Consider the following 13115-nt stretch of genomic DNA (forward strand, 5'->3'; position numbering starts at 1 on the left):
AGAGTAAACTTCATGAGTTTGGTAGTTTAAGGATCTTGTGTTTGCTACGTGTGTGGTATTTAGAAAGACAGTCCTTGACGTGTTAGATTGCACATATAGAGAAGAACTGATAGACCCTTGTTTAGAAGCAACTAGTGCAAAAGTGAATAACTCATGAAAATTAGTCAATGCACTAAATTTTCTTGCCAGTCTTAATTCATGCTTGTGAAGCATAAGCTAAGCTTCTTGAAGTGTTGCATCTTTACTATTTTATGTCAAACTAGCTACCACCGCGGCATACTCTGGTCCTAGACCATCAAGTATCTATAGTAGCAATTCTTCATCACTAATATTGACTCCACTATCAACTAATTCATCTCCCAGCTCTTTCATTTTCAAGACATATTCATTAACACTCAAAGATTCCTTCTTTGTTGTCTATAAAAGATTTCTTAAATGTAATGTCCTACCTTCGAAAAAGACTGAAAATGAAGATCCAGTGTATTCTATATTTCATAAGAGCTAGTGCATTTGGCCACATGCCAAAACATAGACTCCGAGATTGACAAAAACAACCAACTCACTAAAAATTGGGTTGTTCTCTTCTAATTGAAATACCTAGGGTTTGGTTTCTTTACTAACTCTTCAGTCTCAACCGATTTCTCAATTAGAAACATAGGGGGACAGATATTCTCACCATTAACGAAGCCATCAAGATCGTGTGAAGCAAGAGCAGGAAGAACTTAGGACCTCTAGTGTCCATAGCTCTTCTCTACAAGTTTAACAGAGAGTGTTGGAAGGGAAGAGTGAGCTCCTGAGCTTGATGCGTTCACATTCCCAGTTTGCTCAATCTCCATCTTCAAGTTGACATTTGAAGTTTCAGGAATCGAAGTAGCTATTGACATTTGGCGAGGCTCTGATACCATGAAGATTCTTGTTTAACCAAAGAAAAATAAAGAACAAGAAACAAAGGAAAGATTCCAGAGCAGACGAGAAAGAATTGTGAATTTCTTCTTCTAATTTTTCTAACTGAAATATGTTACAAGGTAGCAATGTTTTTATACATTGAATACAGAGTAAAACGCCTCGTTTTCCACTAAGTTTTGTTCTATTACAAACACAACCCGGATATATTGGGAGTTCTTCTACCTTCATTCCAATAGGATGTTTATAAACAAACAAAGCTTTGGGAGGAAGGACACTGCACTCACTGTAGAAGATTATTTCATTCAATAGCCCTTCATATAAAAACTAAAATTTAAAATTATACTTCACTGGCAACTGATCTACTCCAATCTCTACTTTCCCTCACTAACACTTTCATTCAAAGATAAACTTCATAATGAGTTGATAAGCAAACATCATGAATTGTTACATACATTTACTTTCATTTCAAATGAACTAAGAGTACCAAAAAAAGGATTCTTTTCCTTTAATTTATTTTGCCGAGAAGTCATGGTGGTCCCTCCAAACTGTTCGGATTTCATGAGTGAATAAAAAGTTGGATCTCATGACATTTTGTACCCAAAACAAATGTGCTACCAAGCTGCGCTCGAATAGGGCGACCCAAATTTCTTTTCTTTCGATTTGATCAAAGTTGAAGATTCAAAGAAATTCTCCTGGGTGGATTTGGTATTTGGATATTGTTTGCATCAATAATCTTAGTATCCCATTTTTACCTTGTTTATTTGGCAAACATAATTCCATTGGTATAATTGGGGATTTTCCAATATATTTTGTAGCTACAGTGCTTGACGCATTTCCTCACCCCTGGTTCAAATAAGAGAAGTATGCCATGCTAATATGCCTTGGATTGTCCACTATCTCAGGGTCAAACGTTGATGAGTCAAGGCCAAAAATCAAGCCCAAAGGCGTTTAAAAAAGTGTTTCGATTTCTTGTCAAAAATAGTTATATTTCGATTCATTTTTTGTAAGGGTGAACCTCTAGCTTCCACCTTGATAGGGCGGTGCTCTGACCAAGCCCATTACAATTTCGATTGCCTAATACCCAATTTGGTCTCAATGTACTGGAATTCTAAAAACTTTTGTCGCTCCATCGCCACAAGGGCAAAGAACTCGTCGCTTTCTCGACTGTGCTAGCGGAGGCTTGGGGGGGAAGTCAGAATAGTGAAAAACATTGGCACACGTGTAAACGAGGTGCTCTAGCCCAAAGCAATGTCTCTTTCCCCTTCAAGTTTAGGTGGATCGACTCATCAAGTTCCCATGGAAATAGGCTAAGTTGACTTCAAGAAATTGGGTGGGTATTGATGTTTAAGTTTGTATTTAGCCTAAAAATATGATTTAGTTGTTAGAAGTCACCATTAGGGGATGATTGCATGTCAAAATATTTTAAATCTGGGTCATTCATAGGTAGTGTTATGTATTCTTACGTGTGTTCGTGCATTTACTTCATATTATATTAGAAAGAAGATGAAATCATATGAACTCCGACTTCTTGTGTAATTCATGCGCTATCTATTCTTATACTATTTGTGCTCGTCAAATAGCGAGAACATCCACAAATAGCATAAGACTGAAGGGTTCTTGCATATTAGTTATTGCAATTATGCACGAATTCTCTTTTCTTGTGCGCAAGAATGTGCATAAATAGCACAAGAAGTCGAGATTCATGCGTTTCTTCTTTATAAAATCCTAGACACATATAAAACACACAAACATGTGCAAGAACAAGTGAACAACCCAAAAACCATTATTTTAATGATTTCAACTGTCAAATTGAATCTAATATAACACCTAACCCATTGTAACAATATTATGCATTCCAGTCATCAAAATGCAAAGCAGCATACTAATATAAACCCTAAACACCAACCAATACAAGCTAATGATTTACGTGTATATGTATATATATAATTTAAGTCATAAATTTAAATTAAAAGATTCCAACTCTCTACATATAGTATTAGATAAGCACAAGTGTGAGAGAAACTACATTCCAAAAACACATGGATTAAGGAATATATAATATAATATAATATAATATCCATCTCAAAATTATGCTATATCTTGTTATAAGAAAAATGGAAACATATTGATTGTATGTGTACACTGCACACAGACAATGTTGGACCCAGGCCCTTTAAAGGTAGGCCTAGACCTACCCTTAAATTATAAAAAACCAATTTTTTCTATGGAAAAGTCTTCCATAGAAACTCTCTTTATCCTTTGTGATTCTACATGTTTTTATTAATTTGACATTTTTGTCCTCCCCCTTTCTCCTAATTTAATCTATTTAATATACCACATAAATTACTATTAACTGTGATTTTTAATTCTATGATCTAGCCTCATTGTCATTTTATCTGTACTTACCTTTTTGTCTTCAATTTTCCTACCTAATTAATTACTTAACAGAAGTCAATTCCCTTTACTAATAAAATATTCCATGATGTTACTTACACCTCTTTTTAATAGAAATAAAAATTAATAATTTATATAATTATAAACTAATAATCTACTTAATAATTATCATTATATTTCCCTATTTTTACAAATTTTGAATAATTATGTTATACTCTTTTCACAAATCTATCATAAGCTTCAATGTGAGTTTGGATGCCTTAGTTACCTAAAAAAAAAAAAAATCTACCCTCCAACTAATGACATTGACGTGACAAAATTAAAAAAAAAAAATCAGATTATAATTCAATTTGAATCATTCATTGAACTTTGACTATGACAATGTATGTTTTTAAGAGCAAACATAATTATTTACTATTTAATTTTTTTAAAGAACTTAAATATAAAACATTACTTTAAACGTGCATATAACTCAACTCATTTTTCCATTTGACCCTTGCTTTTTCCTTTCCAATTTCATCACAAATTTCTAGAAGACATCAATCATCAATTGTTGAGAGAAGAATTTGAATTGAAAGCAAATTAGGTCAAGATTTAGGGTTTAGGGTTTTTTGCTCTCTTCACATTAAAGAAATTTTTCCACGTAAAAATTTTCTTGTGTTTCCTTATGAATTTGATATTATTTTCAATACATTTGCTTAATGTTTTGTTTCTCATAGATAAATTCAAGTAGGAAAGTATTGTGTTATTGAATTCTTTCATTTCAGCTTTTTGATATTGTATTATTTCCTTTGCTCAAGGTTTGGTGATTTTTAAAAGTTTTCACTAGTTGATTAGCAAACAATGGCGGAATCGTGGAGGCTCCCAAGCAAAAATCCTGGATCCATCACTATACATAGGTGTTGAATCTGTAGACGATCAAGACTAAGGTCAAGAGGCTTCCTGTCTTGTTCTATAAAGTGATATTCCGCTCACTTTTGTTAAATAAATTTGTTAGAGTAGCTCAATTTGTTTGCTCAATCAGCTCTTCCTCTATTATCATTGCATTAAATTTGTCTATTTTTATTGACGTATCAATGAATACATCCTCTTTATTGATGTCATATGCATCTGTATCCTAAAATTAGGGGTGGGAGAAATAATCCGGAAACCAAACCAAACCGAAAATCGGTCCGAAACCGAAACAAAAATTAGGTTTTTTTGTAAACCGGTTAGATTTTCGATTTGCAAAATTTTAAAAACCGAAAAACCGGTTCGGTTTTCAGTTTGGGATGTTTCCCAAACCAATTTTTAAACTGATTTTACCCTATGTATATAAGCAAAATGTGTTTTGATTTTTTTGCCTTTATGTTTTGCAACATCTCATCTCTTTACTCTTACTCTCTATTTCTCTTCTCTGCCTCCAGTCCCCACACTCCAAACTAGACTCCATCTTTGCACTTCGCTAGCAGCGCCACCTACACCCATCAGGCCATCACCAAACTCAAACTCCAAACCCATCCAGCACCATTTCGCCGACACCCAGCATCATCATTCACCACAATAACCACCCACTCACTAGCGACAACCACAGTCCTCAGCTGCTGCACTGTAGTTCATAGCAACCACCCACTCACCCACAACATCACCACAACAACCACCCACTCACCCACAAACCACAGTCCACAGTTGTTACATTGCACTAGATCTATTCCTTGAACCAGGAACAGAGACAACGTCACGACAATCGACCACATCTCTAATTTCCACCACCGTTCAGATCTATAATTCTCAGCTGCTCGCTTATTTTGAATGTAAAAATTGAAGAATTTTAGGGGTGAATTTGAAAACCAGTTTGAAAATGGGCTAACTGGTTAATCGAACCGAATATTCGGTTCGGTTTACAATCGGTTTATTCTATAAACCGGTCCAGTTTCGGTTTGCATTTTGTCTAAACCGAATAATCGGTTCAGTTTCCGATTTCCCGTATTCGGCTCGATTAACCGGATTATCCCACCCTTAGCTAAAATACTGAAGAATTTTTCCTTTTCAGATGATTTTTCTAGATGAATTAAATAATCAGCTACTCGTTAAATGAATGGATTAGAGAACCAGAGACTTGTGTGTATTATGGTTTATTTGTTTAAAATAGAAAACAATAAAATCTTATCAAGTTCATCAGTATATTTGTGTATAATGAACATTTCATTATACACTCCGCAATTCAATATGATCATTGAATCATTCTTATCCTGTTCAAATTTATTTGATGCTGGACGGATTTTGCAACATCTCATCGATTATATTTAATATTAATGTATACTGAAGCACATCAAAGTAGGATAAATTTTAAAAAAAAAAAAGAAGATTTAAAGTCCTCAAAAGAGCTTGAGCATATACATATATATAACTCAGTACATATTTTATTCAACTAATAAACACAAAAATATCAGCCACTCTTACAAATAATAATCATAATCATCGATGTCAAACTGATGTAGGACAGATTTTCCTAAAATAATTAGGATTCTAATTTTAGGAAAATCTGTCTTATATCACAAACCTCGCAAACACTCTAGATCCTAATTTTAGGAAAATCTGTCTTATATCACAAACCTCGCAAACACTCTATGTACAAGCACACCTATAATCTTCTTGATGAGTTCACCCTATCTTTATATATGTATCGGTTTCCATCCAGAAATTTCCACACTTTATACTGTAATATAAGAATATTTTCTAAGCTAATAATTTCTTTATCTACATATATACTTTTTCCACTCCCAGATGAATAAACCCTAGCATCCGTATACACATTAATTTGTATGGTCACTTTCAGTGAAGGCCACGCGTGTTATTAAGCTGATCTTGAAATTGCATAATGGAGTTCCACTGATATTGGCTGAAATTATTGTCACCCTCTGACTGGTCTGTTTCATTGATGTTCATCTCAGTAATGCTATCGTTACTTACAGATATTATATTTTCCTCCTTTTCAACATCTCTCGGATTCGCCATTTTCTTACTCTGTGGAAAATCATCCTCTCGCTCAGTTCTCTCCGTGCTGAGCTTTCTTTTCAGCGGGTTGAACAAGTTGTCGAAAGAAGAAACTGAAAATGGGATGTTCTCACTTTCTTGAAAGCTTATGCTTGAGGCTGTAGTACTATCTATGGAAGGAAAACTATCTTGAGAGGCAAAGATGTAAGGTAACATCGGGCAATCGTTGAACAGATAACTTTTCACCATCTCCATTTTGGGGTTTGCACTCATCGGCCAGAGCTCATTCACTTTTGGGAGAAAGCTAGTTTCTTGATCACATACAGGATCTTTTATATCCTCCCAGTTGTTCCTTGGGTTGCTGCAGATCTTTTGCCTCACTCGACACAGCACCCAATCATCCAACTGCAATAGAACAAAAGTATTTCAATACACTTATACTTGAATATTCAGATTTAGATATCACAATTTCTTAAATTTGAGCTACGTATGAATCTGAACAAGCAATGAACATAGAGATAGACTCTGAACAAACAATTAATACTATACAAATATGAGATAAGGATCTTCTCCTGATCTGAACTCATCTGAGGATTTAAGGATCTTATGATACCTACGTATTTTATTTATTTATAATGCAAATATATTTGTCTAATATATTAATATTTTGTAACTGTTAATCGCAAGCCTTTAAAAGTTTATATAGATCAAGAGAGGATGTTAATCCAAACAAATGACTTGAAGACAGACTGAATTCGTCTCAAAAGATCATAACTTCACTGGTAAAACTTTTTTCTAACGAAAAATCACTTCGTCACTCTTTCGTGGTAAAATCAGCGTAGTTCATTATAAGTTAAACTATATATATATATATATATATATATAACTCACCCTCATAGAGCCTTTCCGCTTTGGGGTCCAAGCCATGGTATCGAGTAATCGATATTCATGCATGATCCAGTCTGTCTTGAATCCTTTCGGAGGGCGACCTTTGTAAAACACAAGAGCTTTCTTGACTCCAATACTTTTAGTTCCACAGGAAGTAAGAATCGGTTTATCAGTCCCTGTAGCCTTCCAATAACCTGAAGCTGAAGCTCTATTAGGCCGTGCTCCATTAGGGTATTTTCTATCTCTTGGGGTGAAAAAATACCATTCATCCTCTCCAAACAACGCTTTCTCTACTCAAATAAACAAGACATCATGCATATATTTGTTAAAAAGTTTAAAAAAAAAATAAATGAATAATATATATTGAAATATATATGAACCAATACATACTTGGAAGATCCCATGGGTTATATTTATATAAATTGATTTCAGCGATGATGGAAGCTGGAAGGGGAGTTGAAGTGACTTTGTTTTTCAAATAATGAACGATGAGCTCCTCATCAGAGGGGTGGAATCTAAAACCAGGAGGAAGCAGTTGAATATCTGAGGTGGGTTTTTTCTCCATGGAAGGATTAAGCATTGTTAATTCTTAGTGCTGAAAAGAACAAGAAGAGACAATGATATTATCGATCTATACAGATGTAAATGTTGGAGCACTGTGCAAAGTTAGTGTTATTATATAGAGATTGATTTTGTGTCTCATGCAAAAGCGGAAATGGGCGTTATTTACCGAATAATTAATTAAATATTTTGTGATAATGATATAGTGAAGGTTCAAAGAAACAGATCGATGGATTGCAACTTATTTGTCCTAATCAATCTTATGTTTTCTTATTGGACTAAAGTTCTTTGATTAATGATCATTTTCATAATTTTTTATTTTTGTTTATTTTATACGATTACAAATTAAGATTAAATTAATTAGTATGCATTTATTCTGTAACTAATCTGTCATAAATTGGATATACTTTAGTAGGATTCATTAGTTAATGACAATGCTAAACAAATTCGATCTCCTTTCTAGGACCTTTCACTTGTTTCTTATAGATCGATGGACAATGATAATGTGCTCTTACCGCATGATACAGAATAATCTTAAAGAATATTGATACAGAATAATCTTAGTTTTAAACGATTGAATATATGCTGTGCCGTAAATCATAATTTTTTTTTTTTAATTAAATTCTATCATTTAGTCTTCTAAATCTGAAAAAGACACATTGTAATCAAAGGAATTAAATTATAGATCCATTTTCATGAAGTATTTCAATTAGTTTTAACTTTTTATAAACATTCTTCTTGAAAAATGCTTCAGGAAACATCATGAGATCAAATATATGTACGTAAAACAATCTCAATTAGCTTAATCTACATAGCTTAATTAAGACTTTTACCGGGGCTTAGTAATATTTAAGTTATGATTCGTCTTTTAAAAGTTTGATTCAGCAAATCTACGACCTAGATATATACCTAGTGTGAGGATTGAGAGGGCAAAAGAGACAATTGAAGAGAGTGGAGTATACCCAAGAGAGCAAGAGAGACAACTGAAAGGGTAAAAGTATGCCTGAGAGGAATTCAATTTAATGGTATTGAGTTGTGTATTTTAGTTGTGAATACATAATCTATTTACACAAAAGTGTGACAATTATGTAAAAATTGAAAATATTACAAATAATGATACAATCTCAATAACAAAGCAAAGGAAATCATATCTTAGCATAATTAAGAATGAGAATAATTCACTTATTCTCATTCCATGTCTGGATTATATGTGAATTAATGTCATATATTTTCTTCCATTGTCAACACTTAGTGATAATGTTTTTGCCATTTCATTTTCATTGCTTAACCAGCAAATATACAATTTATTATTTTTTTCACAAGATTACTTTAAAAATAGACAATGAACAGTGTCATATAAGTTTTTTCTTTGATGAAAACCCCTGGACACTGCTCACAATTATTTATAAAGAAAACATGTTTTGTAATTCCTGTATAATGAGTTTTTGTAGAGCAAGAGTAACTATTTCAACATTAATGGAATATTAATTAGTAATTAAGCAGAGAACAAATCACATTAACATCACCAATGTGATGGTGATGATGACATGTTGGTGATAAGAAGTATTGAAGTGATGGACAATTTCATAAAGTAAAATATAAAGGTAGAATGAAATATGCAACCTTTTGTTTTCATTTAAACAATACCCAGTTGCTTTCATTCAAACAAACAATGGCCAATACGATTTTTGTAAAGGATGCTAAACTTTTGTTTACAACTGCTTTTTATATGTTTAATTACAACTTTATATTTATATATTTTATAATGTTTGGTTGTATTTTTTATTTTTATTCTTATTTTTGGGCTACGCTAGTTGTTCTTTTTCTATGAATATGTTTGTAACTTGAAATTCTCAAAAAAAAAAAAAAATGGGTCTATCATCTTATAAACAATTTTTCATCACTTGAATTAGTGATCTAATAACAAAGGAAGAATTGAGAATAGGTTAAAATAAAAGAGTAATACTATGCATTCTAAAAGATGATTCAAAATTTTCATCACTAATAATGTATTATGTTATTTGGCAATGTTACATCATCTGTTGATGCAAGAAATCATAACAACGAGAGATACGTGATTGACATCGTTAGAATTACATTGAATGTTTGCATAATCTTAATGGATCAGCGATGAGACAAAGCGATTATGTATGCAAAACCTACGTCTACTACTATGTATTGAGCGTATTTGCTATCTGAGTTATAAAGAGTTATCTCAAGTTCTCTCTCGAGTTCTCTCTTTCCTAGCCTAGCCGTCATTCTATGTGTATATTTTGTCGTCCCTCTAAACATATTAGGGTTGGGTTTATATAACACCCGTTACAAGTTTTAATTAGAAATAAATATTGAATCCTTAGAGTAGGAAAACAGCTTGATCTTCGACTATGATTCTAGAATCCGTATCACATGATATCTCCTTGCCAAAGTTGAAATTATCCTTCCCTAATAGAGTGTTATCGTTTTCGAATTTACCACACAACATCATTCGCGAACTCACCATTTGATTTAAATCTCTACACTATACAAGATTACACATCGCTTGAATAAATATTTTAAGTTCAAACCATGAATATAAAATGCTTTTACATTGAGTTTGATTACGAAAATTAGTTTGATTTAAATCTTCATTCATTCATATCTTCATTCATTCATCTTAATCTAATGATGATGTTAAGATCAGTCTACAAATTATCAACATTAATTAAATTGGAATTTTTATAGTTTAACTATTGAATTTATAAGAAGAATTTAAATCAGGATATCATCATGCTGTATCTGTGTAAATAATAGAAATGACATCCTGGTCATGAAAAGATGAAACACAGTGAATTTGAGGAAATATAGAGTAGTGGTAGATACGAAGATAATTGATAATGGTGATGTCAAATTCACTAACCTCGTAATTCCCTAATAAATATAGATATAGTTTCCAAATCAAATGTCAATTTTAAGGATATATTTAAGATTTTTTAGTGAGAAAAGTGTCGGTGATCTTGTCAAATATGTCAGCCCATCCCATTATAAAATTGAATTATTTTAGCACTATCTTCACTCCACCATATATATCCATCTCATTTTCTTACAAAATTATCTGATCAAATACATTGAGGCTAGGGGTGCATGCGAGCCGAGCTGAGTCCAGTAATAACTGGCTCGAGCTCGGCTCGTTATTGTTGGAGTGCAGATCGAGCTCGAGCTCTAACTTGTTTCATAAAATTACCGGCTCGAGCTCGACTCGAACACTTATTAACCGAGCCGAGCACGATTAAATAATAATGCAAGAATGAAAAGCCTCTCTCTTCTGTTTAACTCAGACAAATTATCATACACTTACATACAAATCAATAAATATAAAAAATAATAAAATAATAAAAAAAATTCAACTTCAATTTAATCAATTTCACCAAAATCCCAGAATACAAACTAGGAAAATGGGCCAACCACTTGATCCCAAAGAAACCTTCATCCCAAAATCAACATTCAAAGCAAAACATAAGCTCTAAATTCAACAATCCTTCATCCTAAAAACAACATCAAAGCAAAACACAAACTGTAAATTTAACAATCCTTATCCAAAAACAACATTAAAAGGAAAACACAAATAGAAGCAAACATTAAGCATATGGAATTAAGTCCATGGGAAACAAAAAAGCATCCTATATATCAAATGTCTTCTTCTGCCATAGCAGTTACACATGCTACACAAACAAGAGCAGCAGCTTCTCTTTCTTGCATCCATCTGACCCACGAAGCTTCTCTTTTCTTACATGAGCAACAAGACCAACAGCCAAAGACATTTCATTTTCCATTTGGCTACCAAATAGGAAAAAAAAAANGAATTAAGTCCATGGGAAACAAAAAAGCATCCTATATATCACACGACTTCTTCTGCCGTAGCAATTACACATGCTAACAAACAAGAGCAGCATTTTCTCTTTCTTGCATCCATTTGACCCATGAAGCTTCTCTTTTCTTGCATGAACAACAAGACCAGCAGCCAAAGATATTTCATTTTCCATTTGGCTACCAAATAGGAAAAAAAAAAAAAAAAAAGATTGCATCAGATTACTAAAACAACAATGTGAATAACTAAGAATATCAATGAGAAATATTCAAAGCCGGTGCAGGGTAAATGAAGGCTGAGGTGAAATAAGGTTGAAGGGAAAATGTCTCTGTTTTAGGGTTTTTATAGCGCGGAGGTGAAATAAAGTTGAAGGGTAAATGAAGGCTGGTTGTTGGACGGTAGTAGCTGAATGAAGGCTAGATGAAGGTTGGACAATGGTGGTGTCTCAGATCTTGCGGTGTGATTTGGCAGAGGTGAAATAAGGTTGAAGGGCAAATGTCTCTGTTTTAGGGATTTTACGGCCGAATGTCTTTGTTTCAGATTTTAGGGCAAATCTGAATACGCAAGCTGAAACAAATCAATCGATCTCACGAGCTCTCCTACTCGAATAACATCTCAAGTTTCTCATAAGTTCGCGAGCAGTTCGAATCGAGCCTGAAAGACTCGACATTTTTTACGAGCTTAGAGATGAGCTCGAACTCATGAACTACTCAATTTTCAACGAGTCGGGCCTGAGTTTGTCACGAGTCGATCTCGAGTAGCTCACGAGCTACTCGGTTCGACTGCACCCCTAGTTGAGGCTCACCTATATCTGAATTTTTATCTAAGCAAATTAAATATAGGTTTTTTTATTAATAAAATAATAGTTAGTTAGGCTAGGCTTAACTTATGAGGACAAGTAATTACAAAATGGCTACAAAAAATTAGGGCATATTCATTTATGAACTCATTTCTTATCTTTCATTTATACTCTTTGGTAAAATGTAGGATAAATAATTTGTATATGAATTTTTATTTTTTATTTGATGGGGTTTTATCGGTTCGTATTTTCCATTCTTTTCTTTATGTTTTTAGACAATTATGTCGAACATGTTTTGATTTTTACATATTTAAATACAATTTTCAAACAAACATAATAAGCACATTTTAATTTTTTGCATTTTCCAATCATTCTCTGTATTTTCAAAAAATAAAAATAAAAGATTCACAAAATCATAAAAGAACACACTCTATGGTATGTGTTCTTCCTTCTTGATATACCATTGATTAAGACACAATACTCCAACTTGATATACCATTGATTCTACAGTATGTTTTTTTCCTTCTTGGAATCTCCTTGTTAGCCATTTTCTTTGCCATCTCCTTGAGTCTCTTTCAACACTAATATTCTTTCACATCTCTAACAGTAATTGCTCGCATCTGCTTGTCACGTTTCTTGTATATCTCTCTACCACATTCATATCGATAACAAGGCTTGTCTAACAGTTTTGAAAAAATAAAATAGGTAAGATGATTATATCACCTCATTAATTGGTTGTTTCAAATC

General features: G+C 33.0%; 1 protein-coding gene across 1 annotated transcript; it reads right to left on the minus strand.

Moving 5' to 3' along the window:
* Positions 1-5695: 5695 nt before the first annotated feature.
* On the minus strand, positions 5696-7739 carry LOC116143157 (NAC transcription factor 29-like). Its single transcript, XM_031428578.1, has 3 exons — positions 7555-7739; positions 7168-7454; positions 5696-6681 (listed from the first exon to the last, which is right to left on the minus strand). Exons 1-3 carry the CDS (start codon positions 7727-7729, stop codon positions 6115-6117), a joined length of 1029 nt encoding a protein of 342 aa, XP_031284438.1. The 5' UTR covers positions 7730-7739; the 3' UTR covers positions 5696-6114.
* Between the last annotated feature and the right edge of the window lie 5376 nt (positions 7740-13115).

The sequence above is a fragment of the Pistacia vera genome, unplaced genomic scaffold (assembly GCF_008641045.1).
Source record: "Pistacia vera cultivar Batoury unplaced genomic scaffold, PisVer_v2 Contig426, whole genome shotgun sequence".
In the NCBI taxonomy this organism is placed as follows: domain Eukaryota; kingdom Viridiplantae; phylum Streptophyta; class Magnoliopsida; order Sapindales; family Anacardiaceae; genus Pistacia; species Pistacia vera.